At 40.3% G+C, this 27266-nt stretch overlaps 1 protein-coding gene across 5 annotated transcripts in view; it reads left to right on the top strand.

The window, feature by feature from the left end:
* astn2 (astrotactin 2) overlaps window positions 1-27266 on the top strand; it is a 287375-nt gene that overhangs the window by 135525 nt on the left and 124584 nt on the right. For all 5 annotated transcript variants that reach the window (XM_089020242.1, XM_089020241.1, XM_089020239.1 and 2 more), the window contains 2 exons: window positions 3712-3899; window positions 20944-21367. In XM_089020242.1, coding sequence (XP_088876368.1) covers window positions 3714-3899; window positions 20944-21367 — 610 coding nt within the window. In that variant the 5' untranslated portion in view covers window positions 3712-3713. The remainder of the gene's footprint in view (window positions 1-3711; window positions 3900-20943; window positions 21368-27266) is intronic.

Raw genomic sequence — 27266 nt, 5'->3', positions numbered from 1 at the left:
TGATATATCAGAACTTTTCAAGATCACCTAAAATGTGATACATTTTTCCTTGCATTTAAATAATTTTGGGGAAATGTGGCAGGTAAACGGTGCGGATTAGAGGACTTTTTGAAGCCACCCACTGCTTCATGCCGCACCTTGTCTGAATTTTGTGAAGCGGTGATTCAGTGTCTCATGGAAAAAGATGATTGCTTTCATGGTGCTAAATAGCTGCTGCTTTGATTGACCGCAGTTAGTGCCGCAATTGGGATCGGGTGTGAGCTTCGATGATAAGGCCGCAGGGTCCTCTGGTTTGCCCAAATCAAAGAATCCACAATCTTTAGTGAGCTTTCTTCTCATTTTACGGGGTTCTTGAAAATGTCTACTATTACACATATGCCTCTGTGTGCGTGGTTGGATACATCTTTTTTTCAGATGTCAACATCATACTGCTCAAGAAACTGCATACTGCAACCTGTCTTAACTTCTGAAGAAAACTATTCCCCAAATATGAAAAAAAAATCTAAGAATTGTATCTTTTATTGCAGCTTTTACAAATCAGACAGTGGAGTTAAAAAAACAACAACATATTTTTCGAGAACTTCAATAAAATGCAAGTACAGTGGGACCTTGGCTTACGAACTTAATTGGTTGCTTAATTTTGAAAACATTTGTGATATATTTACACTCTTCTAAGTCACTCCTACCGGCTGGTCATATGGGATGCTGTACCAATCATCATAATCATTTCCCATTTTTTTTTTACGTCATAATATCCAGGTTGGCAGACCACAGATGGGTTGTGATAAATCTCACGGTGATGAATACATTGTCATCTCGGATGGTGAACATAGACAACATGACACTGTCACAGATGACAGATGTTCCGAGAATTGGCAATGCCACCCCAGAATGAAATTCTTCAATATTTACTCCTCATGCTTTATATTTCCCGCTTCCGATTCTGACCTCTAGTGTTAAGAATCCCCGCTTTCTCGATGAATCGGTTTCTTTCCCTCCTTCTCTCCCTCACATGAATTATTAAAGCATCACTTGCCTTCTTTGGGTCAGGAGTCAGCACTATAGGCAGACTCAACCTGCAAAAAGACTGTTTGCCACGTATGTAATGACATGCCACATAGTGCCCTCAGGGTGCCAGCCTTCATCCCGGTAAGCGTGGATGACACAGGCTGGTTGCCGAGCTGACAAACTGTCATGGAGCTGTCGGCCTTCAACAGTCCGAGAGTGTGGCGATGCTATGATCACCTCGTACGAGGAGGATCGTCAGCCTACAGGGAACCAACATTGTGGTGTGGTGGGCGGGCAGATTAGTGTGCAGGCATGCATGCAAAGCACAGCCGCTCGTCTTGTAGGGAGTCCATGCTGACCGTCCGTCAGAACACTCGAGGTGGCGCCACCACAGTCCTGACATTGTTTCCCAACACGTCCTCTGTCAATCCCTGGTTGATCTCTGATTTGATCCAAGAGAATAGTGTGGTAAATGGTCTAAATTTGAAACCCTCCACATTCCACTGAGACCGGCAGAAGGACACCTATGGAGGTCAATGCGAAATGAATGACTCAAACAACTCCGCTTCACGAGGCATCATCAAAACTGACCTTGTTTTTGAAGTTGCCAGAGGAGTTCTCAATTGTTGCCATTTATTCAATGTGGGGATATGCATTTTAGTTAATCAATTGGTCATTATGATATTTGATTTCATTCCAATCGCAACCTATCGCTAAAATTGAACATTTGTGGCAATGATGTCATAATGTCAAAAGGCAAACAGCATGTGGTCAAGAACTGTTTAACTCATTCACTGCGATTCCCGAATTTAGTCGGGTTTGGGTTTTTCTTGCGGAGGTGGCTATAAAACGCTGGCCAGACCTCAGACAATGTTCTTCTCCCTTCCGAGAGGATGCAGCATTTCCCGCTTTTCCATGTTAGCACTTTGTTACAGCTTCTGCTGTTGTTGAAGCGCTATATAAACCAACATGTATATATTGCATTGTATTTTGGACAGCCACCCCCATTTAAAGCTCATATGACTACAGACCCATTTAATTTAGAATTAACTGTTTTTCCCAATGAAAGAAGATAGTCTGAGGTTTCTTACGCTGCATTGAATATTTATGTAGTCCTAAAACTCAATATTCTGTGGGTCCTGGAATTTCAGTTAAAATGCAATAAAACCATGGCACTGAAATTGACACATTTTTGCACGTCTTGGCAGTGAATGAGATACATGCCATTTCATATTCAACCGGAACATCGATGGGTTGAAAAATGCAACGTGATGAAAAAAGACAATACAACAAGCTTAATAGCATTTAATATGCTACATCAGTTGTAATACTGGATCAAATGCATTCATCGCAACAATAACTATGCTAACATATAAAAAAATACCTCCTTTGATGAAAACAAAAATAATGTTCATCCTTATATTTCAAACAGCTGAGACAAAAAAAACACATGGAGCAATTGCTTCCCTTGTCCTTTGAAACAAAGCGAACAGGGAAGAGATGTAAAAAGCTCGGACACAATCCTTGATAAAGCCTTCTTAGTGCTGCTAAATCCTCAGTGTGGGCACTGGAGATATTCCTGAGCCAAACTCATTTTGTCAGCATAACTCAAATTTGAAAAGATGATTTTATAATCCCCCATGGCACTCTTTATTCTTTACTTTTAAAATTATTTTTAAAGATCAGAGCATGTGTGTGTGTGTGTATATATATATATATATATATATATATATATATATATATATATATATATATATATATATATATATATATATACAGTAAAGTCTCGTTATATCGATATCGGATATATCGATAGTCCCGGTTATATCGATACTATTTCTATGCACGCACGGAGAAAATTACATGCAAACAGGGTCGGATATATCGATAGTCCCGGTTATATCGGTATTTTTTCGGACTCCCTTGAATATCGATATAACTGTACTGTATATATATATACCAACCAACAACCAACCAGATATCGTGGTCATAGATAAAGGGGAAAGGAAAGCCGTTGTCGTGGATGTAGCGGTCCCGAGTGATGGGAATATCAGAAAGAAGGAACATGAGAAAATCGAGAAATACCAAGGGCTCAGAGAGGAGCTGGAGAGAGCCTGGAAGGTAAAGGTGACAGTCGTGCCTGTGGTGGTCGGAGCACTTGGGGCAGTGACCCCCAAACTCGACGAGTGGTTGCAACAGATCCCGGGAACAACATCGGATATCTCGGTCCAGAAAAGCGCAGTGCTGGGAACAGTACGGATACTGCGCAGAACCCTCAAGCTTCCTGGCCTCTGGTAGAGGACCCGAGCTGAAATGGGGACAGACACCACCCATGGTGGGTGAGACGAGGATTTTTTATATATATATATATATATATATATGTGTGTGTGTGTGTGTGTGTGTGTGTGTGTGTGTGTGTGTGTGTGTGTGTGTGTGTGTGTGTGTGTGTGTGTGTGTGTGTGTGTGTGTGTGTGTACACCACTTTGTGATTTACCGAAAACATGGACAAATCTCCGACTAATACAGTCCGCAACATCTATCATCTATTCCACCATGTAGATTTTGCATGCGATCCAGCGTTCTGACAGTTCAAATCAGCTTATTCAAAGCTTCTTCTGCTGACGATATGATGTCTCGGGCACCTTTATTTGTCAATTTCTCATCACTTCCCTTTTTGTTTTTGTTATTTTTTCTGCTTTGTAGAGATGTCGGGAAAAGCGGCGGACATATCCCAGGTGCACTGGAAGCAACAATGGCTGGAGAACGGGACACTTTACTTCCACGTGTCCATGACGGAGTCGGAGACGGCGGCCCAGACCACGCAGGCCTCAGCGCGGGAGCCGGGGCACATCACACACGAACAGATTCATCTGCTGCACATCTCAGTTATGGTAAGTAGCATGAGTCAAAGTCTTTATTGTGTCTGTTTTTTTTTCTTTCCTCATTAAAGGAATTACCATGAAGTCACACACACAGTTGAATTCAGAGAAATGTAATCTATATCTTTAATATCTGGTTTTCCAATGATTTAACATGTCAGCATTTCTTACCTTAATATTTGAGTCATCAAAGGTTTGGAAACGTTGTACTTGAAATGTCGCTCCGAATTTTTGGGGTTCTGTCATTTTTGGTGCAAAAAGTGGATTCTCGAATGGTGGATTTCCTCCCTTCACCATTATTCACTGTGGTGCACTTTTATCTTGTAAACGTACAGTAAAGTCTTGTTATATCGATATCGGTTATATCGATAGTACTGCTTATTACGATACTATTCCTATGAACGCAAGGAGAAAATTTACATGCCGCAGGATCGGATATATCGATAATACGGTTATATCAATATTTTTTTCCGACTCCCGAGAATATCGATATAATGAGACTTTACTGTATGTCTATTTTTTTTAATTCGGAAGATATGCGTACTCCCCGCCCCTCAGAGTTCCAAAAAAAAATATTTCGTGCAAATACCTCCTTTATTTTTTCTTCCATCGTTTTTGAGGGGGTGGTTCTGTCTCATTCAAATTAACCACCATTCCTTCCGCAAGCTCATACCGAGGATTTGCGGCAAAGGGAGAACAGCTTTCGTTGCCGTAACAACTGGGACCCCAATTCTTAATGAGCCAAGTGCCTTTCCCCTTAACAACATTAAAGGCAAGTATATTTTTTAAGAGCACTTGCCACATTTCATTAAAATTCGGATAATTCTAATAAGAACCATGCTAATGATGTGTCCCCCACTACTGCTCATAGTAAGATCAAGATAACTAAAAAATTAAGCTTCGTGTGGCCAGGAATATCATAGAAAATGTGTACAAGAAATACATATTATCAAATAATTTCATTTTGAAACATGACTGTGGTGTCTAGATTTTACTCAACCATTAAAACATTAATTGCCATCGACTATGGTGCCACCCCCCTTTTTCGGTCACAGCTCAAGCATAAATCAAATTGTCACAACCTGCTACCTGATGTCACGCTGTGTTGTCACTCAGCCCCATGTAAGTGTGACAAGTGGAGCCGGGACCAAATGTGAGTGCAGAAACAGTAGGAAGGTGAGAGTGAAGGGAAAGAGTTTGGAAGAAAGATTGCTTGACTGGCAGTTGACTGTGTCAAGAAGAATAGAGTCCTCACGTTGCAGCCTGGCCCTGAAGTGACAGTAGCAGACATAATGATGTTCACTCGAATAGCCCTGAGGACACCTTGAGGCTGCTAGGCCAAACAGCCACACTTTAGCATTCCGACTGCCTTTGTGTGATTATTCAATGGCTTTCACCCCCTGTTCTGTTCCAGCACTGGGGTTATATCACAATGGAACAGGCTTCCTCCTGAAACATTTCTTATAGAGGACCGGAAGTTTCAATAACTCATTTTTATTTCCTCTGTGTCCTAATTCCTGGCACCTCTATAACCCCGATATTGTAAGCTTTTCGGCTTCAGGATATCATGACAGAACATAAAGATCAACACAAAATATTTGCTTATGCAGCTCGCTACCGATACAGTGTTCTAGCTCTTGCCAGTATGCTCTTGTCACTATTGGCTTGTGATCAGAGTAGTTTTCGCAAACTATGATTGGCTGCTGTCGAGCCAATCATACTTTGCAAAAACTGACGTTGAGCAGCGCCTTCAAAAAGGCGTTGGACCCTCTTTTGGGTTGCTAACTCAAAATCTGATTGGTTAGAGCAACGATTTGATGCGACAGGGCCCGCAGAACTGATTGTGAAGGCGTCCAGGTAGATTTCTGACCCTGGTAACAAACGATGGCTGAAATGTGATTGGTTAAATGCTTAAATACGAAAACACACGTCTGGAAGCAACACAACAAGGGAAAGTAATGAAGGCAAGATGAAAGACAATTTGGAATCATTTAATACGAATTCATGGATAAAATATAATTAACATCAGTGAGCCAGCAGAGAACGATTTGCAGGCCTTGACTGTCTGCCACTGCTACAACGTATCAATTATATAAAACCAAATCATTTGTTTTGGCAGAGGGGGTGATGTGTTGTGTCCTAACTATGTAGCATATTGATTTAGCTTCTGTATGAAATGCAGGACAAAAGTGAAGCTGCTTTGCCCAGGCCCCACTAATGTATTGGGAGTTAGAATTATAATTTAGTATAAAAACACTCAATATGAAACAATCTCATGGAAAGAAGAAAAAAAGTCATTAGTAACAAACATATGAACATGTAACTTTTTGTCTAACTAAGTTCTTGTGCCACGTGACAGCGTATTGTTACGTCTCTAGGCAAGCTACTTCCCTTCATAACCTTAAAGCGTCGTATATTCAAACGTCCCTCAATTTATTTCCCGCTCATCCCTTTAAGGATCAACACATCACACCAAGCTTTGGGCTTATTTTTTTCTTTTTTCAGTTTTACCATTTTATATACTAGAAGAGGCACTTGAAATAAAATGGATGCCCTATTCTCTTCGACCAAGGATATGTGAGGGTTTCTACTGCTCTGCAATTTATTTGAAGATAAAACAACTGCTTTCAAAAATTATGAACATTGTCAACCCATGTCTGAATTGGATTCTTGTGAATATTTCATGATATTCTTAGAATAGTCATTCATTAAAAAATACATTAATCTGTTTCTGTTTATCAGAGCCAGGTTTAAAATTGCATGGATACAAACCTGTTGATTAACTTTTGCAGAGTGGCTCGAGGAGGTATTGATTTTTGTCGTTTTTGAATGGAGGGTTTAATGCAAATATTCCTCCATTCTGACTGTGGCGGCGTACAAGCTAACATCTTGCGTCTTTCCTGATAGTCATTACCAGTTATGTTTTTGTCACCTTTGTCTTGTTCCATCAGAGCGTTGGCGTAGCGAGTTTCACAGAATTTCTTTGGGCCAATAATTATGTTGGGTTCAGTTACTGTCACAAACCAGCCATATTATATTTGTGCTGATGACCCACACCAGCGTTACTGGACAGAAATTAAACACCCGACCTGAGCACAAAATGTTACACAACATTACTAGAGACATTTTCTTTGACACATAAACACAACAAATTTAATTTTAAATCGAAGTCAGCCCCGGTGACTTCACAAGTGCATATTATTGGTCCCACTCGCTGGAATGACCTGCCACTGAACATTCGGCAAGCCCCCTCGCTGCCCATCTTTAAAATATGGTACTGCTACTTGTACACTTGGCAATTGACTCAGCATGATTCAGACTTGATTTTGGTTTGACTTACTGGTACTTTCAACTTTCTTTGTGACTGCTTTATTTTATGTATATGATAGCTGTCCAAGTTAAGCGTGTTGTTACACATTCAGCTGTTGTTAAAGCCATGTATAAATCAATATGTATTGTATTGGTTTGTATTATTGGAGGCAAACAAAAAAAATGTCATATTAGCCACATTTTATTTCTTCTGCTTGAGAGATATACAAATAACAAAATAATGGCCCTTTAAAAATGATTAAAATGAAAAGAATGAATCATAAATGGATTCTCCTCCCATTAGCAATGGCAGACACGCATATATGTCATGAATTAGCTTTGCCAGTTTGTCTCTTCATTATTATCATCCATCCATCCATCCATCCATCCATCCATCCATCCATCCATCCATCCATCCATCCATCCATCCATTATCCGTACCGCTTATTCCTCTTTAGGGTGGCGGGGGTGCTGGAGCCTATCACAGCCATCTTCGGGCACAAGGTGGGGGACACCCTCAATTGGTTGCCAGCCAATCACAGGGCACACATAGACAAACAACAGTAACTCTCACACTCACACCTAGGGTCAATTTGGAGTGTTTAATCTACCTGCCATTGGATTGGATTTTCCTTTATTAGTCTCGCAGTGGAGAAATTTACATTTCACAGCAGCAAAGTGATAAAAGGAATGAAAGTAGAAAAACAAAATACATGAGCTGCTGGAAAGGCAGCCACTCTTGAAGTCAAAAGAACAAAAAAAAACTAAAATAATATGTCAACACAAAGACACAGAGTCATTCATCACTTTCTGTACCCTCTTTGTTACATGAAGCAGTTCTCGATGAAAGAGTAGAGGATCAAAGTATCTCTTCACCAGTGGATCAGGGACATCATGGTGGAACGTGCACGTCGACTACAAGCTAAATGTTGAAAGCAAACATGCAGCTGTAGCATCCATTGACAAAAATAGATTGTCTCACATTTACTGTCCCACATAAATCTGCTTCAACTCCAAGCCGCGACAGTTCCACATCCGCATCGGCGCTCTGTTTTTGGAATGTGGGAGGAAACCGGAAGACCCGGAGAAAACCCACGCGGGCCGGGGAGAACATGCGAACTCCACACAGGAAGGCCTGAGCGGTACACGAACCAGCGACCTCTGCACTGTGAAGCCGGCGTGCGACCCACTCAATTACCGGGCCGCCATTATTATTATTATTATTATTATTATTATTATTATTATTATTATTTTATGTATTTATTTTCCTCAAATAGCTGCCAAACTAATTTCAAGGAAAGCAATTTTGCAAAGTATATTTTGATGCCACAAGGAAGAACATGCCTACATGAATGGAATAGAAGAAAGTCTTAGGAGTAGAGATTTCTTGAACTTAAGAATAATAACAATGACAAAATATGAATCCAGTTTGCTCATACATTTTGCAAGGCCCTTGGCATAACGTCACTCCTGTGGTTGGGTTGATGTTCTTTCCGGGTTGTAGAAATGGAAGAAAATGTGATGCCTATTCCCCTTTAGAAGCTTTGCAATTTTCCACTCCTCGGAAGACTTTCTACAAGATTCAGAAGCATGTCTCTGGGAATATTTTTTTCCTCTTTAACCCAGCACGCCTGCTCACATTTCCAAGCAATCAGCAGTTGTCAATTTGTTCATGATGTATTTCTTTTTAACTGAACTGGTGTCCTAATTTGAAGGATATGCAGAGCACACACACCGCAGCGATGTTGCATAATTGACAAGTTTGCATTCGATACCTCATTTCATTTCTTTGTAAATGGATGAAATGATTTCTAAAATTTGAGTCATTTCACGCATGGACAGAAAGCGTCAAAGAACGAGTAATGCAATTCATGGGATTAATCATATCCACAAGCAGTCCATACACCTCCGGAACGAAGTTAGATCTGCACTTTGATCAGAGAAACCAAAGACCAGCCTCCATCCCAAAAGTGCACCAGTGTAACCTTTATTCTCGGGCAAACGAGCTTTCCGTTACCCAGCCCTGAACAAAAGCAACATCAACGATGGTACCCGTTTTGAAATCATCCAAGCTCATTTACTCCAGCTGGCCATCCGCCTGCGGTCGTGTTTTACTTCTGTGCGTAGTACTCCGAATGTCGGGCCGAGAGACTATTCTCAGCCAAGCACGTCCCGCACGGGTGAAATGGCATTCTTATAATTAAACAGTCATCGGTGATGTATGACCATCCGGTCATCGAGGAAGAGGGAAACTGTGGAATCGGCGGACTGAAGAGATGAATGTTGGGCGCGCTACTTTTTTAATTGCTGCGAGTTTTAATTGTTTCAGTCACCTCTGTACACAGGCGGTTTATTGCACCATACGTTTAATTAAAAGTGCACGCCTGCCTCTTTGCTTCAGTCTGAAACTAAAGCTTCTGGATGAAGAACTATTGGACGTGCGATTTGCACTCATTGTTCTAATATAGCATGTTAAAAATGGTCTTTGTTCGAGAAAAGCTTTAAATTTTGAGTCCTCGGTTTAAGTGGATGACGTCAGTGGCTCGGGATGCCAATTAGCAGCTTTTAGCTTTGACATATAATTAATACTTTTTTCAATATTGTCTTTGTCAGTATAAAAATGTTTACTGCGCACTACTACGGTCACCTTTAAACCCATTGCAACAACAAAGCCATTATTCGTTTATTGTTACTGTACTGTATGCTGAAAACATTTCAATCTGCCTTCAAAAATGCCTATATTTTTTGCACAATAAGGCACTTCAGAGTATAAGGCAGACATTCAATGAATGACCCATTTTAAAACAGTTTTCCTATATAGTGCACACTGCATGATAAGGCACATAGAATAAAAGCCACAATAGAGGATACAGTTGCATTATGCATCCACTAAATGGAGCCGCGCTAAAGGCAATACGATTCAGTACAATCCCGCTTTATTCATGTTGCGCTTTCACAACCGCTGCAGCTGTGACGAAGCGTCTTACAGAACATTTAATATGTCAAAGAAATCAGAATATTGAGACATATATAAGGCGCGGCAGATCATCAAGTGCATTGTTGGCTTTTGAAAAAAAAATGAATCCTTTTAGTTGCCCATCAGAGTGCGGAAAACACGGTTAAATAACTCTAAACGTCAGTTGAAATTTATTTTCACATTTTTCATAAGTTTGGACAATTGATAATAGAGGGAATTAGGTTTATGGGGTAGGGTCAGAAATGGTACGAACTACACAAAATGGAGTTGTGTCGGAACCATCATGGAATTTCACAAGTTTGATTCGGTTTTGTGGGCCGAATAAAATGAGGTGACGGGCCAGATTTGGACCCCAGGCCTTTACTTTAACACCTCTGATTTAAAGCAATTGGTTTATTAACTCATTCACTGCCATTCACAAATTTATTCGAGAATTGAAAATCTGACTGAGCGCCATTCCTGAATGTGTCCGTTTTTTTATGCTCCGGTGCCGATAAAGCGCTGGCCATGGCCTCTGGCATAGTTTTTTCTTTGCCACAAGGGTGCAGAATTTCCCTTTTTCCATGTTAGCGTTTTGTTCCAGCTTCAGCTGTTGTTTAAGCGCTATATAAACCAATATGTATGTATTACGTTGTGTTTTGGACAGCCACACTCATTTCAATCTCATATAACTCCAGACCCATATAATTTAAGAATCAACTCTTTTTTTAGCTGATGAAAGAATAGAGTCTATGGTTTCTAATGCTGTATTGAATGTTTATGTAATCCTAAAATGCAATATTCTCTGGGTCCTGAAATTAAAGTGACAATGACAAAACCCTGGCACTGGAGTGGACATATTTTTGCACATTTGTCAGTGAATGATTTGTTGGTAAAGTCACTAAACTTTAGTTATAGCAACACAAACATTGATTTTACCATCATTTTGTTACAATTGCCATTACGAGGCAATCGATCAGTACGGTTTTGTGGATGTCATATGCACGGAAACTATTGCTCTTTTACTTTGAATGCTCTGGCTCATTATTTATACTGCCTAAGTAGCATTATATGGCTTACGATTAAAGTTTTTGCAGCTCTCATAAAGACTGCGACGATGGCCCGCGATTGTTTGTGTCGTAAATCTCACATGTGCTTGTTAAATTGCTATTGGCTTAAATCATCCTCTCACAGGCGCAGGGTTTTTATTTGAGTGATGGCCCTCAAAAGCAGCTACTTTCATTTTGCTAGCACGATTCTCGACGTTATTTCGGCAAAAGCTCACAGTGGCTATGGTTGGTCCACTCGTGATGATCGTTGCCAGCTGCTTTGGTGTTAGTAAAATCAACAACAGCTGCACTGGAGGGGTCAACAATGAGAAAGAGGGTGACATAATTTTGCCGGCATGCATCCATTGCTGCTTTCAAGTGCACCATGGAAAATTACAAACTCTTTCACTGCTGCACAATTAAAGCACACACTTTTGGGGAGGAAAACGGCATCGTTTGTTTTGACGTGAATCGGTGCTTTGTCATATTGACCCAAATCGGTTTGTACAAGAATGAATGAATGAATGCATGAACAGACGGAAGAATGTTCAACGAAGGAACGAACGAACGTTTGTCCGTTTGTTTGCCCGTTCATCCGTTTCAATGAGCGAACGAGCGAACAAATGAACGGATGAATGAATGATCGAACCCCAAGCGAACGATGTACAATGAATATTTAAATACATGAATAAATAAATAAATGAACAAATAATCAACAGTTTTATTGTGTTATCCACTCATAGAAAGCAAATCAAAACATACATTCAATCAAGAAATTACTCTCAAAATGCGCTTCTTTTATGACAACATGTTTTGCGAGTCATCTTTTTTAATATCTGAAATGTGATGAATTTTGAAACTACCCCCTTTGATTGTCGTTCATGCAAAGCATGACTGACTGTGCTCCCTTTTCTCTTGATACAACATGTGACATTACAGTGGCCCTGTCATCTACTGGGACACTGAATGTGGCTCATTGCGCCTTCTCCTTGGGTTTCCTCTTGGAAGTCACAGTGGCTTTTTAAGAAATAGAAAAAAGACTTAGCTTTCATCGCGGATCCAAGAAATACGTCTGAGTAATAGCCCCGCTTTCATTTCTCATATTCACACGTTACATGAAGTGCCTTCATATTTTTGTGGATGATCGCATAATTTCTCCCTTAGTTTATCTTGCTTTGTGAATTGAGTGGGATTTCCTCAATACAAATGTAGCCTGGAGCAGATACTGTCACAATGTCTAATTTTCTACATTCAAGGCCTGAAATATGCGTCTCCTTTATGAAATGTGCGTTGTGTGACAGGACTCGCCTTTGATTTCGGTTTGATTGGGAACAAACTATGAATTGGATAGGAATTAGACTTTGTTTGGAATTGGTATTGTAATGAACCAGACTTTCTATGTAGCAGCTGTCTCATTTCACGACATATCTGTTTCCTTACCTTTGAGTATTGATATGATGACAACAGTACACCTGGGGCTGCAGGGAAAGCCTAATTTCCATCATTAGTCCACAAGGAGGACACACATCTCGTTCTCGCAGCACTGTTCACCTCACTTAACGACAGCATGGGTATCCGTCATGATTTTCTCCGGGTTCTGTTTTTCTGATTTCATTTAGTAGTTGTGGTGAAAACAAAGGGGGGTATATCCCACAGATGCTTGCTGGCACGCATCCCACCATTCACAGCTGCTGCCAAGGCCGAGTTGAGAAGGCACATGCGCTTTGGTCCTCTGATATGGCTTCAAGGACGGTGCTGCTGTCGCATCGGCTTGGCTTCAGGGGTGAGGAGGGGGTAGGTCAGAAGTAAGACATCGATAGAGAAGGGCCTGCCTTAGCCCCAGAATGACAAACTGGACAGTGAAAAGTAACTTTCGAACTTGGCGGATATGCACTTTCTTGAGTGTATCAAGTTTAATGGTGCTTTGTCCTTTATTTGTGTTTATATTCTGCAATGGAGAAGATACGTTAAGTGATAACATAGTCCTTGGCTCCTTCTGCATTCTTACAAATCCAAATACAAATATTGGAGGGATTGAGTTTCATAGAGGAAGAGACTAAAAATTGGGTCAGGTATTAAACGTGGAGCTATTGCTGCTATATCAACTTGTCTCTGGGGACTGTAAAAGCTTATCCCATATTTCTGCACCCTGTAGTCACAATTGTGTATTCAAGATGTTTTTTGGTGGAGCCATCTCATGACCCTTTTTTTAAACCTCTGCCTTATTTGACAATTATGTTAACTTTTAATTTATAAAGTTGTTCATAGCGGAGATATATATATATATATATTATTGGTTAATATCCCTGTACTGTATAGAGCCTCCATTTTTCTTATGATGATACTAGTGCAACGTGTTCTACCGGAGACAAATTCCTTGTGTGTTCTACATACTTGGCAATAAAGATTATTCTAATCATAACAATTGTTATTATAATAACAATAATAATAACAATAATAATCCTGCCTTATACTTGCAAAGAACCTATATTGAAAATTCGTTTTCACCTCCAATACATTATATGCTAAAGAAGACAGATGTGCTCGACTATCAAACATTAAGGCTCCCATTGCCAAATGGAAACATCTGTCCTCTTTCATTTGGGGTTGGATGCCTCATTCCTCAACCCGTTGCATGGAGCAAAACAAAAGCACTATCATTTATTGTTTACCTCATTACCAATAGAGAAAAATGTTCATTTGTTTGTATATGGCGCTTAATATTAGTTCTATTTTACCTCAGATTTGTTCCGCCAGGCTATGCTAAAAAACTGTTTATCTGAGTGCTTTTTTTGCACGGCAGTTAAAACAATTTCTCCCTGTGAGGAGATTGAAGGCAGAAAAATAAAACAAAAAACAGCAATTGGGATGCATCTGTCCAAATATCGATGACAGAATTGCAAAGCAATGAGCAGCTTGCTGCTTCACCCAGTTGAAAGACATGATGTCCTCACATGTAGCTGACAACATTGCAAAATTTCCATGGCAACTAAAAAACTGAAGTGTTGGGACTCCAGCAAGCAGTTTCAGATGCCCCTTACATGGATGTGCTCATGCTAAAAGGTCAGCCCAGCGTGACATCGCCCAGAGCAGCTTTCAAAAAGCAAAAAGCAGTACCAATTATATAAATCACTCTCAAAGTCACATCAAAGGAGATCTGTCACAAATTCAAATAGCTAATTGCGTGTGCCGGTGTGCAAACAACTTTTGACGTGTGTGTATTTCTTCACTCTCTGGATTTGGTGCAATAACAAATGATGCCCTTTTCTTTTTCTCAATCAAAGTCACCCCAAGGGGCTCATTGTCCAGGCTCTCTTATTGCCTTGTTATCAACATGCTGGAGCATTGGCCCTTTGTGACACGGCTATAAACATTGACTTTGCCCTTCTAATCACAGCTTTCTGTGAAATGTCACCGATGTGCATGCTGACAGATACTGCAATATGAAAAGCACAATGTTGGGTTAAATGTCTCCATTTGTATCGTCTAAATATTAAATCAGCAGGAAGCAAGGTGATATACAAAAAAAGGAATATTTATTATCAGGCAGCTAGAGGATGTTCTCCAGGGGAGAAGGTAGGCCAACGGACAGAGAGACAAGAGCGAGAGAGAGGGAGCTCGCCTCAGACATTTATAAACAAAAGGAGTGATGTCACTTTGGAAAGGACCTGTCACCTGCTAGATACAATCATGAATATTCATTATTAGACTGAAACATAACAGCTAGATTTCTACAGTAACTATGTACAAGCTGAGTACATGTATACTAATTAACATATGCAAATAACTAAACTACATACATATATGGACTTACTAATTGATAAGAATAAGTAGAAATGAAATAACAGATGTTTTTAGCATGTGTATATAACCAATTCTAACACACAAGGTGGTGTCAGTACTACATTTAGTGGCTGTTGCACCCCCTCGGTGCTGTTCATATGGTGTATTTAAAGCTTATGTCAAGCCTTCTTTGGTGGAGATGTACCGGACCGGTCAAAAGTCAGGACACATATCAACAAACAAGGATGACTATGACAAACCGTAACCTTAACCTTAAGTTTCTCTTTCTGGTTTTGCTAACCAAAACAGAATCACCTACCAATGCATGCTAACAGTCTGAAAGTCTTACTACATTTTATTAGTGAAATGTTAAAGATGGTCTCTCGACCAATGACTACAATAACAGGTGATTGATAAACAATGACGTGCACCCAACTCTCTCTCTTATGATCTCTCTCTCTCTCTCTCTCTCTCTCTCTCTCTCTCTCTCTCTCTCTCTCTCTCTCTCTCTCTCTCTCTCTCTCTCTCTCTCTCTCTCTCTCTCTCTCTCTCTCTCTCTCTCTCTCTCTCTCTCTCTCTCTCTCTCTCTCTCTCTCTCTCTAAGAAATAAAATGTAACACTGGAAGCATTGGTGATCTTTTAATTTCAGTGGGTGCGGGGAGGAGGGTCTCCATTCAGTTTTTCTCTTGCGCCATAATCTTGGCCTTGTGCGCTGGCTTTTTGCTCATTGTATTTAGTACTGCAATTTGCATGGCCTCGCAAATCGACTTCCATCAAGTTACTTAGCCTTACAAATAGCGATGGAACATATGAATCTACACTAGAACCTTTCTTTTTGGTTTGCATTCCACCTTCTAACAGCTGAACAAATTGACGAAATGGGATCATGTGATGCCGAGTGATGGACGGCCTTGCTTTTCCCCAAGGTGATTTGGCCGAATGGGAACACTCGGCTAAAGTGCCAGAGCTTGTCATTGCGGTTGGACACAGAGAAGAGAGCAGATGCTGAGGCACCTGCCACTCCAGCATACCTCTGTGAGGGTCCCGGCGAATCATGTTGAAAGATAAAGTGGGGAAAAAAAGGAAATGTGGATGTATTCAGTAAGACATATTTAGCTTTCGGCAAATGTGTTTTGGAAAATGGCTGGACGGATGGACAGTTTGTCGAGTGACTTTTGGTGCTGTATCAAGTTCCAGTCACACAGCCTCGATCCCTGCTAATTTATTTGTCATACCCAACTTTACTGAAGTCTTAAAGGAGCCTTATTTTGGTTATCATTTAAAAAATGCCTCTGGTTGTCTTTGTAACATGGCTATAACTGTATTTTAATCCCCCAAAATATACATTTTGATTACATTTATATTTTGTTTTGTTGGTCTTTTGAATAAAAGGCACATTTTGTTTTTAATCATCATACATTTCATGTGGCCTGACTCGGCTCAGTAAATGGACATTTTACCCATTGAAAAAACTATATATACTCTTGAATATGCCTGTTAATATATTTTTCGAATCCGATTTCTTCATATTTGGGGTCCAAGTGTTTTTACATTACACTTATTCATGTCGCAACATCACTACTTTGTTATCATAATTTGGCATCCCAATTTACGTATGTACAATTTCAAATTATGTTAATGCCACAGGGCCGGAAGTCTTCTCTATTTTAACATTTTCTTTCCGGCATGATCTTTTCTTGATCGTGTTTATCATCAGCGGAATGCCTGTAGCATATCTGAGCTGGCTGATGGCAAACTGCACCATGCACTCCTCACCAGTCAATCACAGGGCACACCCACATCCATATTTATACAGCAAACTACCTTCTGGTTTGGCCCTGGAATATTCCAAATAAATTCAACACACTTTGTTGGAATCAGTTTCACACACCCCTCCGAGTGCAAGAGGACATCTTCCCTGTTCCATGAGAAAACAGAAGCAGTCATGAGAAACGTGTGTTCAAAAAGTCCCACTAAGAACAAAAAACAAGAAATAGACGAAACCTCATCGGTGGAGCTAGCCATGCCAGTCAATCTCCCTCTAAAGCGAGAGGGCAGACACTTACTGGGAGTCTCCATTGTGCCTAGATGGCGATCAACCAACAAAGCATTGTGCTCTGTTTTGACATCCATTACTGCATAAATATAAGGATTTAGATCGTGAGGAAATATCACGGCTGTGCATTTAAAAGTCAAGTTTTCTCCAGCAGTGAGAAAAGGTCAATTAAGAAAGGGCATGGGAAGAATCAATATTTGAACATTAAAATTCCATCCTATTATAGAGTTGAGAGACTTTGAAAGAACTGTGATTGCTTTTGGGATGGCGGGAGGTGGGTAGGGGTTGTTACATCGGGTGGGGTGTTCCCTCATCAACTCCTACTGTTGAGGAATCCTTATTTCTGTTTCTTTGTTGTTGTTTTTCTGCATTGTCACATGTTTGGCATGATAATTAACAAACATATTTTTGCTTGATTGAGATTTCAAGTCATCATTTAGTGCAAGGGTGTCAAAATCATTTTTTGCCGTGCCCACATTGTAGTTTCATTTCCTCTCAGGGGCCGTTATGACTTTGGGTAAGTCATTTGAATGTTTAATGCCCTGCACATATTACATATGGATCGCACAACAAATGATTGAATAACTAGTTTTCAAATTTGAAGTAAAAAAATGACTGTTATTGTGGTTTACATATGACAATTTGAAATTTTAATTCATCATGGAATTTATTGATTTGTTTTAGCGGGCCGAATAAAATGACGCGACGGGCCAGATTTGGCCCCTGGGCCATGACTTTGACACAGGTGATTTAGTGGTTCCACCCTCCAACTGTATTTAGGTTTACATCACACTCTATTAGTTGAGGGATGACATCAATAATATCATGTTTAGCTATGGCTGCAGCTTTAGTGGTGGCGAAAAACAAAAATAAACAAATAAAAACAAGAAAATAACAGAACAAATTGAACTGTGTGATGTTTTACACAACTTGGGGACCTCTTGTTTTTGGGGTTTGTTTACACCGTGGCTATTTTTAGCAGGATTTTGTGGTGATTCACCCCACAGTCTGCAGTTTTTGAAACACCAGTGCACTCTCACACCGAATTGGCACAGTGACCATTGTCGTGGCTTGGCTATTGCCTGTTTACTCGTGGCTCCTCTGCAACAAAGCAATGCAGTCCCACCGTGCGAATTCAAGTTTGACAAGAGCATTTGCGAGGAGCTAGTCTGCCGCTTACTCTTCTGGTGTTCTATCAACACATCGATCGTCATTGCCAAACAGAGCTGCGGGGAAATTTAGCTCTGTGCGCCATGTAAAGGACAGCACAATCTGAAAATGCAATAGATCTTGTGGCAGGCTGTTCTTTCCAATCGGTGATGACCATCTGCGTCATCATTTTGGACAGAATACGACAATACCGGGTGACTTCGAAAAACGGAATATTTCAAGGTTACACAGGCCAGATGATGAAAGTGTTTGGAGCAGCATGGCTGAGCTTAGATTTCATGAGATTTTTTTTTATATTGATAACCTACAAGTGGTTTTCATGTGATTATTGAGGGCAATTACATTTTCACGACACCATTAAAGTAGTTTAGTCACTTGCGTGGAATTTCGGATTGTGCTGCACCATAAGACCTGAACAGAGAACACTCCTTTTATCGAGTGTTTGTTTTTTATGGTATTCCAAATCAGGAAAAAAAACAATCACATTGGTGTTGTCAATCGTGACAAGTACACATATGTAAATCTATTACCGTATTTTCCGGTGTATAAGGCACACCCAAAAACCTTAATTTTCTTTTAAAAAATGACCCTGTGCCTTATACGCAGGTGCGCCTTAGATTTGAAGTAATATTAAGCCACAACAGGTCTCGCAACTACTGTGAGCAACCACCAACTTCATTTCCCTCTGGAGAAGAATTAATGTTTAACCTCTGCCTCTAATGTAGTGCCTTATAATGTGGTTTGCCGTGTATTTTCAAAAAAATAAAAACGTTATATATGTATATATTTGCAAAGCTTTTTTTTCATGAAAGGTGCATCTTATAGTTCGGGTCACCTTATATATTGAAAAAGGTTTCAGAATAAGAATCAGAAAGCCTTTAATAGTCCGACAATGGAGAAATGTATCTACAGCAGCAAAATTGAAAGGGGTGGGGGTCAAAAGAGAAAACAGTATTGTATGCACAAAAGAAAATGTCAGGAGACTGAAATGTACAAATACACAAAAATGTTTCATAAAAATTACTCTACATAGTGAACATTATAAAAACACAATATACAAATAAAAAGAACTTAGCAAAAGAACAGATGGTTTGAAAAGGGAGTAAAAGAAGCTATTCTCATAAAACAACTAAATCCTTCATTAAACCGGTCTGGTGGGGTGAGGTTCAATTTGGATCGTTTATACAATAGCCTGCTTAGGCAACACAGGTTAGGCAATATTCGTAATGCTGATGAGGTGATACCGGAGGGAGCGGGGCAAACAGGCCAGTCGTTAGTCAGGAATGTAGGAACAATCAGTGGGGCCACAGGGAGTGGTCCCCTGCTCCCCCCAACCTGAGAGTAGGGACCTATCATAGCTGTGTCCGGCGCCGCCCTGTCTGGACATTAGGGATATATAAATAGGACCGATACGACCAGTAAGACTAGTTCGCTGACGAAGCCTCTTGGATAGGAGGCGAAACGTCCGACACCTTCAAAAAAAGTACAGATGACGGCTGAAGAAACCTTTTCATCGATGGACCACTCCTGTACGACTGAGAGCTTACACAGACAATATAAAAAGCATATTTGATATATGTAACAGTATTGACTGGACATAAGGTGGCTGTGCTACTTACAATGTGTGGGTCCAGTTTTTTTTTTCATGTGTGTTTGAGAATACACCATTCATTGGGTGTGTGCCTTATACTCCGGTGCATTTTATACAAACCGAAAATGTGGTAAAACAAATTTTAGCCCTTGGAGGTAATCGCCACTTGAGAAGCAGCTCTTGGTTTCATGCGGTCATTTTGCTCCATCAGCAAGGTCACTTGTGGCCCAATTTGATTGTTTTTCAAATGGTGTGCGTGGAAGGTTGGGGAGTCCATGGAAGATGAGCGAAGCAAACAGTCGTCCCTTTAATTTCACTTTCTGTTAGAAATTGAGATCTGAGAACAAAGGCCGACTGTATTCAACCTGTAATGAAAGTAAAACAAAGAAATGAATTCAAAGCTGAACAGGAAATTGTGCTACAAGTAAGTTATGAAGAAGCACAAAGCTCATGACTTATCTGCTTTCAGACAGAATGACGGCTAAAATTAAACTGTGGCAAGCGAGCGCTATGTCTCACTCAAGGAACAAACAGGTTGTTTTGGTTTTCTGTGTTTGTGACATTTACCGGGTAGAGTGAACGCTGGTGCGAATGGCTGCCGCCGCTCACCCGCATGAAAAAAAATCCTATGATATTTATTTATTTATTGCTTCATTTATTTTGTGTATTTGTTTTTTTTTGTCTGATTATTCATTTATGTATTAGTTTGGGTCACTACATTAGTATGCATGCATGTGCCGTGGTCATACAAACGTGTTGTTGTCGCTCTTCAAAAGATATTGGAGTGTGACTTAGAAGGAAGTTGTGTCCAAAGCTGCCATCCACAGGGAGATTAATGAACGCGTTTGTCCCCGCCATCATTCGTCCGAGGGCCGCCTTCCCTATCGGCATCGGGTGATTTATGGGCATCCATACAAGCACGAGTTGGGTATGGGAAGGGGACTGATTTTGTTTTTCCTGATGAAGATTACATTTTTAAATGTTGTGCCGATCAGGATCCCAATGCAGGTTTTTATTTACAGATCCTTTATGTTTTTTCTTTTCTCTATGCACCCACTAAGCGTCTGACTCTGCATTTCCTCTGGCGTTACAAAAAATATATTACATTTTGATTTGAATACATTGCCGTTCTCTTTCCTCAGGGAGGCCTCATTGCTCTGCTCCTTCTTATTCTCCTCTTCACCCTGGTGCTGTACACCCGCCACCGATGGTGCAAGCGTCGTAGGATCCCCCAGAAGAGCGCCAGCACAGAGGCCACCCACGAGATTCACTACATCCCTTCGGTACTGCTCGGCCCCCAGGGCCGGGACACCTACCGAGGCTCGCGAAACACGCACCAGCACGGCAGCTCCGTCATCGGCGTGCCCATCCGAGAGACGCCCATCCTGGACGATTACGACGGTGACGAGGATGACCCTGCGGTCCGTTCGCTCAACTCCACTCCTAACCAGCTGCATGACAGAGGGACCGATGAGGTGATCGAGGAGGACTACGGCGTTGGCATTGGCTACGGAAGCCACACGGACATCAAGCAAGATGACCTTATACATTCTTTCGACAAGCGAGGTCAGTGCAACACTAAAACATGTTTTCCACAACCCACATTGGACATAACTTAAAAATGTATTGGCGTGGAAAATCTTAGCGATATTTCCTTATAGTCATAAAAAACATATTTTCTGGTGTATAAGATGCACACAAAAGCCTTAGTTTTCTTCAAAAGATGACCCTGTGCATGATACGCAGGTGCACCTTAGATGTGAAGTAATATTAAGCCACAACAGGTCTTGCAACTCCTGTCAGTAACCACCAACTCTATTTCCCTCTAGAGAAGAATTAATGTGTAACCTCAGCCTCTAATGTAGTGACTATAATGTGGTTTGCCTCATATTTGGGGAAAAAAAATTATATAATATATATCCGGTGTATAAGATGCACCACAAAGCCCTTATTTTCTTCAAAAGATGACCCTGTGCTTTATACGCTATGGAAAAAGTATGTAAATACACCATAGATTGGGATGTACCTTCTATTCTGGTGCGCCTTATACACTGTTATTACAGTTGTATTTAATTGTATAACGTATCATTCTTAATATCATCTTACTACTATGACACTTAAATTTCCCCTGAGTGATCAATCAAGAATATCATTTTATTCCCATTTTAAAATGTCAATTTAGCAGTGGTTGTCCTCTTTCCGTGGGTATGATTTGTACAGTCAGTGGCGCCAGCTCCCAGATGGCCCAGCCTGGATGCTTAACTTTGGCTCTGATCAAGACCACCCCCCCGTTGATTGCTTGCACAGCATGTGCTGCTCACATTTGGTCGCACAGTTTTAGCCCCAACACCACCCACTGAAAACTATTTACGCTAATGCTAAATTAACTCTCCTTTTTGCATACTATTTCACCTCATGTCGTTACAGGGTGTAAGACTAACCTTTTGCTCATTAATCTGTATTTTCACATTGTTTATCAGCTATATTATAGAGGGACTGCTGGTTGGATATATTTTTAATGTGATATTCCTAAGTCACTCACAAATCTTATCTATCATTGACATTTCAACAACACCTTCTCATATTTTAAATGTATTTATTTTTTTTTATTTAGAAACTAAAACAGTTTTATGGTACTTGCCATTTTCATGTGAAGACGTTTTCATAGGACTTAAATAATAATAATAATAATAAACATCCCTCACCAGAGCTACACTTAAAATTGTGGCAATTGGTAGGGGAATTGAGCATGCTCAGGTGTGGTGACTCGTCGGGATTCTGGGCACCTAGCAAAGTTTCCATGATTAATGAAATCTATTGGTTCCAGACATTGCAATTTCCCACTAGTTGTAGTTCCAGCTCTCCCGTTGTGTTTGTTATGGATCTGTCATTTAAAAAGAAGAATGTTTGGCATAAAGGTTTGAATGGCAATACCCTGGTTCAATTGTCGAACTTCAGTTGTGTCTGTATGTCATATAGTAACTATATTCTCGACGCCCATTGACTTTCCATGACGACGACGACAGATTTGTCCGGCCTGAAATAATGACTGATGGACTGATGTGCCTGCCACTTGGCACGCTGGGCTGATCTAATGAAATGTGAGGCGATTATTAATTTTTTTTGTTTGATGACATTAGCATCTAAAATCACTTACAACTATCATAAGGTCGAATATACATGACATAACGAGGTGGCATCGCATGGCAGGTGTGTCTATGAATTGTTCAAAATACCGCCTCTGTAAAATACATACGCCTTTCACATGAGCTTTAATTGAAAGTGTTGATGTCAAGTGACCGAGGACATTGTTGCTCTTGCTTTTTGAAGATGTCATCAGGGTCTTATGAAGAGTGGAGGCAAAAATGCCCTCACTGCTTTTTCTAGTGGTTGGTTGTGTTTGTGGCATCTGTTGATATCCCGTTGAAAGTGGGGCACTTCTCTCCGCGGTTGAACTTGAATAATTGAAGTGGTAGCTGACTGAGTTAGAGGGAGGCCGGTTTATTTCTGTCATTCTGAATCAGACTTTAGTGATACTTTAGGGAAAATCCTTTTTATTCTTGCACTCCTGCTTGTGTAGTCGTGTAAGGATGATCAAATCTGAAATTGTTGGTTGAGGGAAATAAGATTCATAGACAAGGACGCAACACACTCCTGGTTTTCTATTTGCATAAAATGAACACATAGGATCACGTGAGCATCATCATGCTTTCACATTTGAAAATCCAGTCACTCAATGAATACTTTACAAGGCACATGCCCCTGAAACTCTCTAGACAAGAGAAATCAAGTCCATAGAGAGATGGCCATTTTGGAGTTATATGAGCTTAAAATGAAGGCGGCTGTACAAAATACAATATAATGCATGCATATTGATTTGTATAGCGCTATCGGAAAAAAAAAACATGGCCAGAGGTCAGACCAGCGCCTTATAAGCACCCCCGCAAAAAAAAAAAAAAAAAAAAAAACAAAACCCAAACAATTTGGGGAATGGCTCTCCACGTCGCTCTTTTCAATTCCCGAATGTGGGAATGGCAGCGAATGAGTTAACTAAGCATTCTATGTTTGCCGATGTATCCACTGTATGCACAGCTTTGCTGTACTAATGCAACAGTCGAATTTGCCACCTTGCCGATGAAATGGCGCTTGGACAACCCAAGATGATCTTGATGTGTTCCTCTTCAAACACTGGGCTGCATGACAACAAGAAGCCACTCACCTCATCGCAACACCCATTCACTGTCAGACGTGCAAAAATATGTCCACTCCAGTGCCAATGATTTTGTCATGGTCACTCAAATTCGAGGACCTAGAGAATACATAAACATTCAATGCAGCATAAGAAACCTTAGACTTTCATTAAAAAAATAATTCCTAAATTATATGGGTCTGGAATTATCTGACGTAAAAAAAAAATGCCAGAGGTCTGGCCAGCGCTTTATCGGCACGCCAGCAAGAAAAAACAAAACTGGAAAAAAACGGTAATTTATTTTCTATATCCGAATAAATTTGGGAATGGCAGTGAATGAGTTAAAAATTGTATATTTTTAAATGGATACTTTTGAACCAAATGACACGCAGTAACTGCAAAGACCTCGGGACTTGCGGCCATGCACACGTACAAATTTACATGAAAAACTATAATCAGACAATATATAAAATGAAGAACAACTGTTTGTCGGTTTGATATGGTTAAGATATTCTAAACCTCACCCTAACCCTAACACAAGCAGAAATCTTGTTATATGCACACTCCGCTTAAGGGGTCTAATACACGTATGAGCTCCCACTTTTCTGACACTCTAAATGAGCCCGTCCTGGATTCCCCGATGCACAATTTGGCATTTTCCGAGAGCCGGAACGCAATGCGTTTAATTTGATGCCTCCGCTTCCCTATCTGCACTCTGCATGAAGGGGGTGGCATTTGAGTCAGGGGGCAATTAGCTTGCATCCCAGTGGCTGATCTACACAGCACGGCAACCCAGATGCAAGCCTTGAAATACCAGGCTGCCTTTTTTCATTTTTCAGTTCCTGTCTTGTTCCTCTGAATGCAGTGATATTGTTTGTAATGATTAAGGCACCGCACCAAAGGACTGTCGTATTCCCTTTGATTCATTTTTGTTATTTTATTTTATCACCTCCAAGCTGGGTACACATTTTTTGAGGCGTGCGATATGGGTTTGGGTGCCGGAGATGTTTGAACTGGGTAATTAGAAAGGAGTTATCAACATCGGGGTTTTGAGTTTGCAACTGCAAGTAGTCTTTATAACTCAAAAAATTGTGTTCTGTGCTCACAGTGATCACGTGCCTGAAGTCGCTGGGTTCAACACGAGCACTGGGATTCAGAACTATTGAGGGAGCACAAGTTTCAAAGCCTTTTAGTGTCTCTCCAGCTAAGGTTTATTCATGAATCTATAATGAAAACACATCTGTTTATTATCATCAAATTACACCAACAATGTTTTCACACTTCTAAACACAGGGGACTGTGAAAACCATGGTCGCACACTCAACAAATGAGTCTGTCAAATTGATATGCATTTGGCTGTTGAATAAATAATATAAAGAAAGAAAATGATTCCAGACCATTGCTGCAAAATGGCAACTCTTGGTCGTCTGTTGTTAAAAATGAGGAATTGCTCTCACCAACAGGTAACCAAATTGGCACCCAAGACACTTGATCAGTCTTGTTTTGAGTGAATAGAGACTATTTAGAAAAGAGCAGTTGCCCTTCCTGTACATTAGTGTCACCTCCATACTTTATTGAGATACCCCTTCTCTAAAAAAACACTAAATCAATCACAACAGAAAAAAAAACTAATGCCCATTTAAAATGACCTGTGCCTATTGTCTATGCTACTTATTCCTTTGGAATTAAACTCCTGACCGTGCAACGGCATCCGAGGTCATCATCTTCATCCTGATGAGGTGAAAACGAAATTAGCTCAAGACTCCAGGTGATAACTGTGAACTGTCTCTTCTCTGGACCGACGTCTGCTGCACTTTTAAGGGCTTTTAATTCGTTAAGATCAAGTCAGTTCGTGTTGGCTGCTACTGGCTAGCATTATAAAATTAATTATGGGGGGAGGGGATAGTGGGCACCCAAAAAAATCTGGCTGAACCTTGCAGCAATGATATTTAACGTTTACAAATTGTGTGTGTTTGTGTGTGTGTGTGTGTGTCTTTGTTTTTATAATAATGTAATAAAAATAACAATACTACTACTACTTATTATTATTATTATTATTATTATTATTATTATTACAGTAAAGTCTCGTTATATCGATATCGGACATATCGATAGTCCCGGTTATATCGATACTATTTCTATGCACGCACGGAGAAAATTACATGCAAACAGGGTCGGATATATCGATAGTCCCGGTTATATCGATATTTTTTCGGACTCCCTTGAATATCGATATAACGAGACTTTACTGTATTATTATTATTATTATCTACTCTGTCTATCCATCCATCCATCTAAACAAGGAGAAATAATAAGATTCTTGCTATGCTGTGAAAATCCAGCGAGATCAGCTCAGCACAGTTAAGACAGGCCACTGCGTAATCAAAGATAATGGCAGGAGGAAAAGTGAGCTGACAAAGAGTGCCTGCCTTTCCATCAGCTCATGTACGTATTTTGTTTTTCTACTTTCATTCCTTTCGTCACGTTGCTGCTGTGAAATGTGAATTTCTCCACTGCGACACTAATAAAGGCAAATCCAATCCAAAGTGAAGATGCTCAAATTGAGAATTTCATTTTAAAACTGTTAACCATGAATAAAGAAATAAATACTTACATGAATACACACATCCATAAATACATAAATAACATTTTGGGTGGTGGTGGTGGTGGTGGGGGGGGGGCTTGCTGAACACACTAGTGTGAAAACGTTTATGAGTTCTATCGTTCTGCATGCCACAGTGTAAAAACCCCAAACACGATAGAGCATCCGATGCGTTGAATGAGGAAGTATGCAAATAAAATAAAGGTCAGTCAAGAGCAAGCTGCCAGAAAGTCGAGGTATAGTGGTGAGAAATGTGTACTTTATAATAACCCCATCCAAGATCAGATTTATGATGGTCAGGGCAAACCAAAATATAGGAATAAAAATACCTTCCAGTACAACTGAGTTTTCTGCACATATTCAATGTCTGCGAGTGAACCATACTGCCGTTCAAAAATCAATTTTGGTCTTCTGACAGACATCTAGCTGGATGGAGAAGACTTGATTTCGTAGATGGAGATGTGTGTGGGATGCTTTTTCCATCCTCACAAGCACACCGCACGCTTAAGAGTGTTAAGCAAATACAGTACAGTACATGTGATTGTTGTTCATGTGTGGAGGAACAAACTAAGCTATCGGTCAGCAATAAAGTTGAAGAGTAGAATTTGGTCTTGAAAAGAAAGAAGTTTTTATGTTTCACTGAGACCTGTCCAATCCATCATCGAAAAATCCAT

The sequence above is a fragment of the Hippocampus bargibanti genome, linkage group LG18, assembly GCF_051943395.1.
Source record: "Hippocampus bargibanti isolate YZ-2025 linkage group LG18, ASM5194339v1, whole genome shotgun sequence".
NCBI lineage: Eukaryota > Metazoa > Chordata > Actinopteri > Syngnathiformes > Syngnathidae > Hippocampus > Hippocampus bargibanti.
The sequence above is the reverse complement of the archived record's forward strand: the minus strand, read 5'-3'. Positions and strand labels throughout refer to the sequence as shown.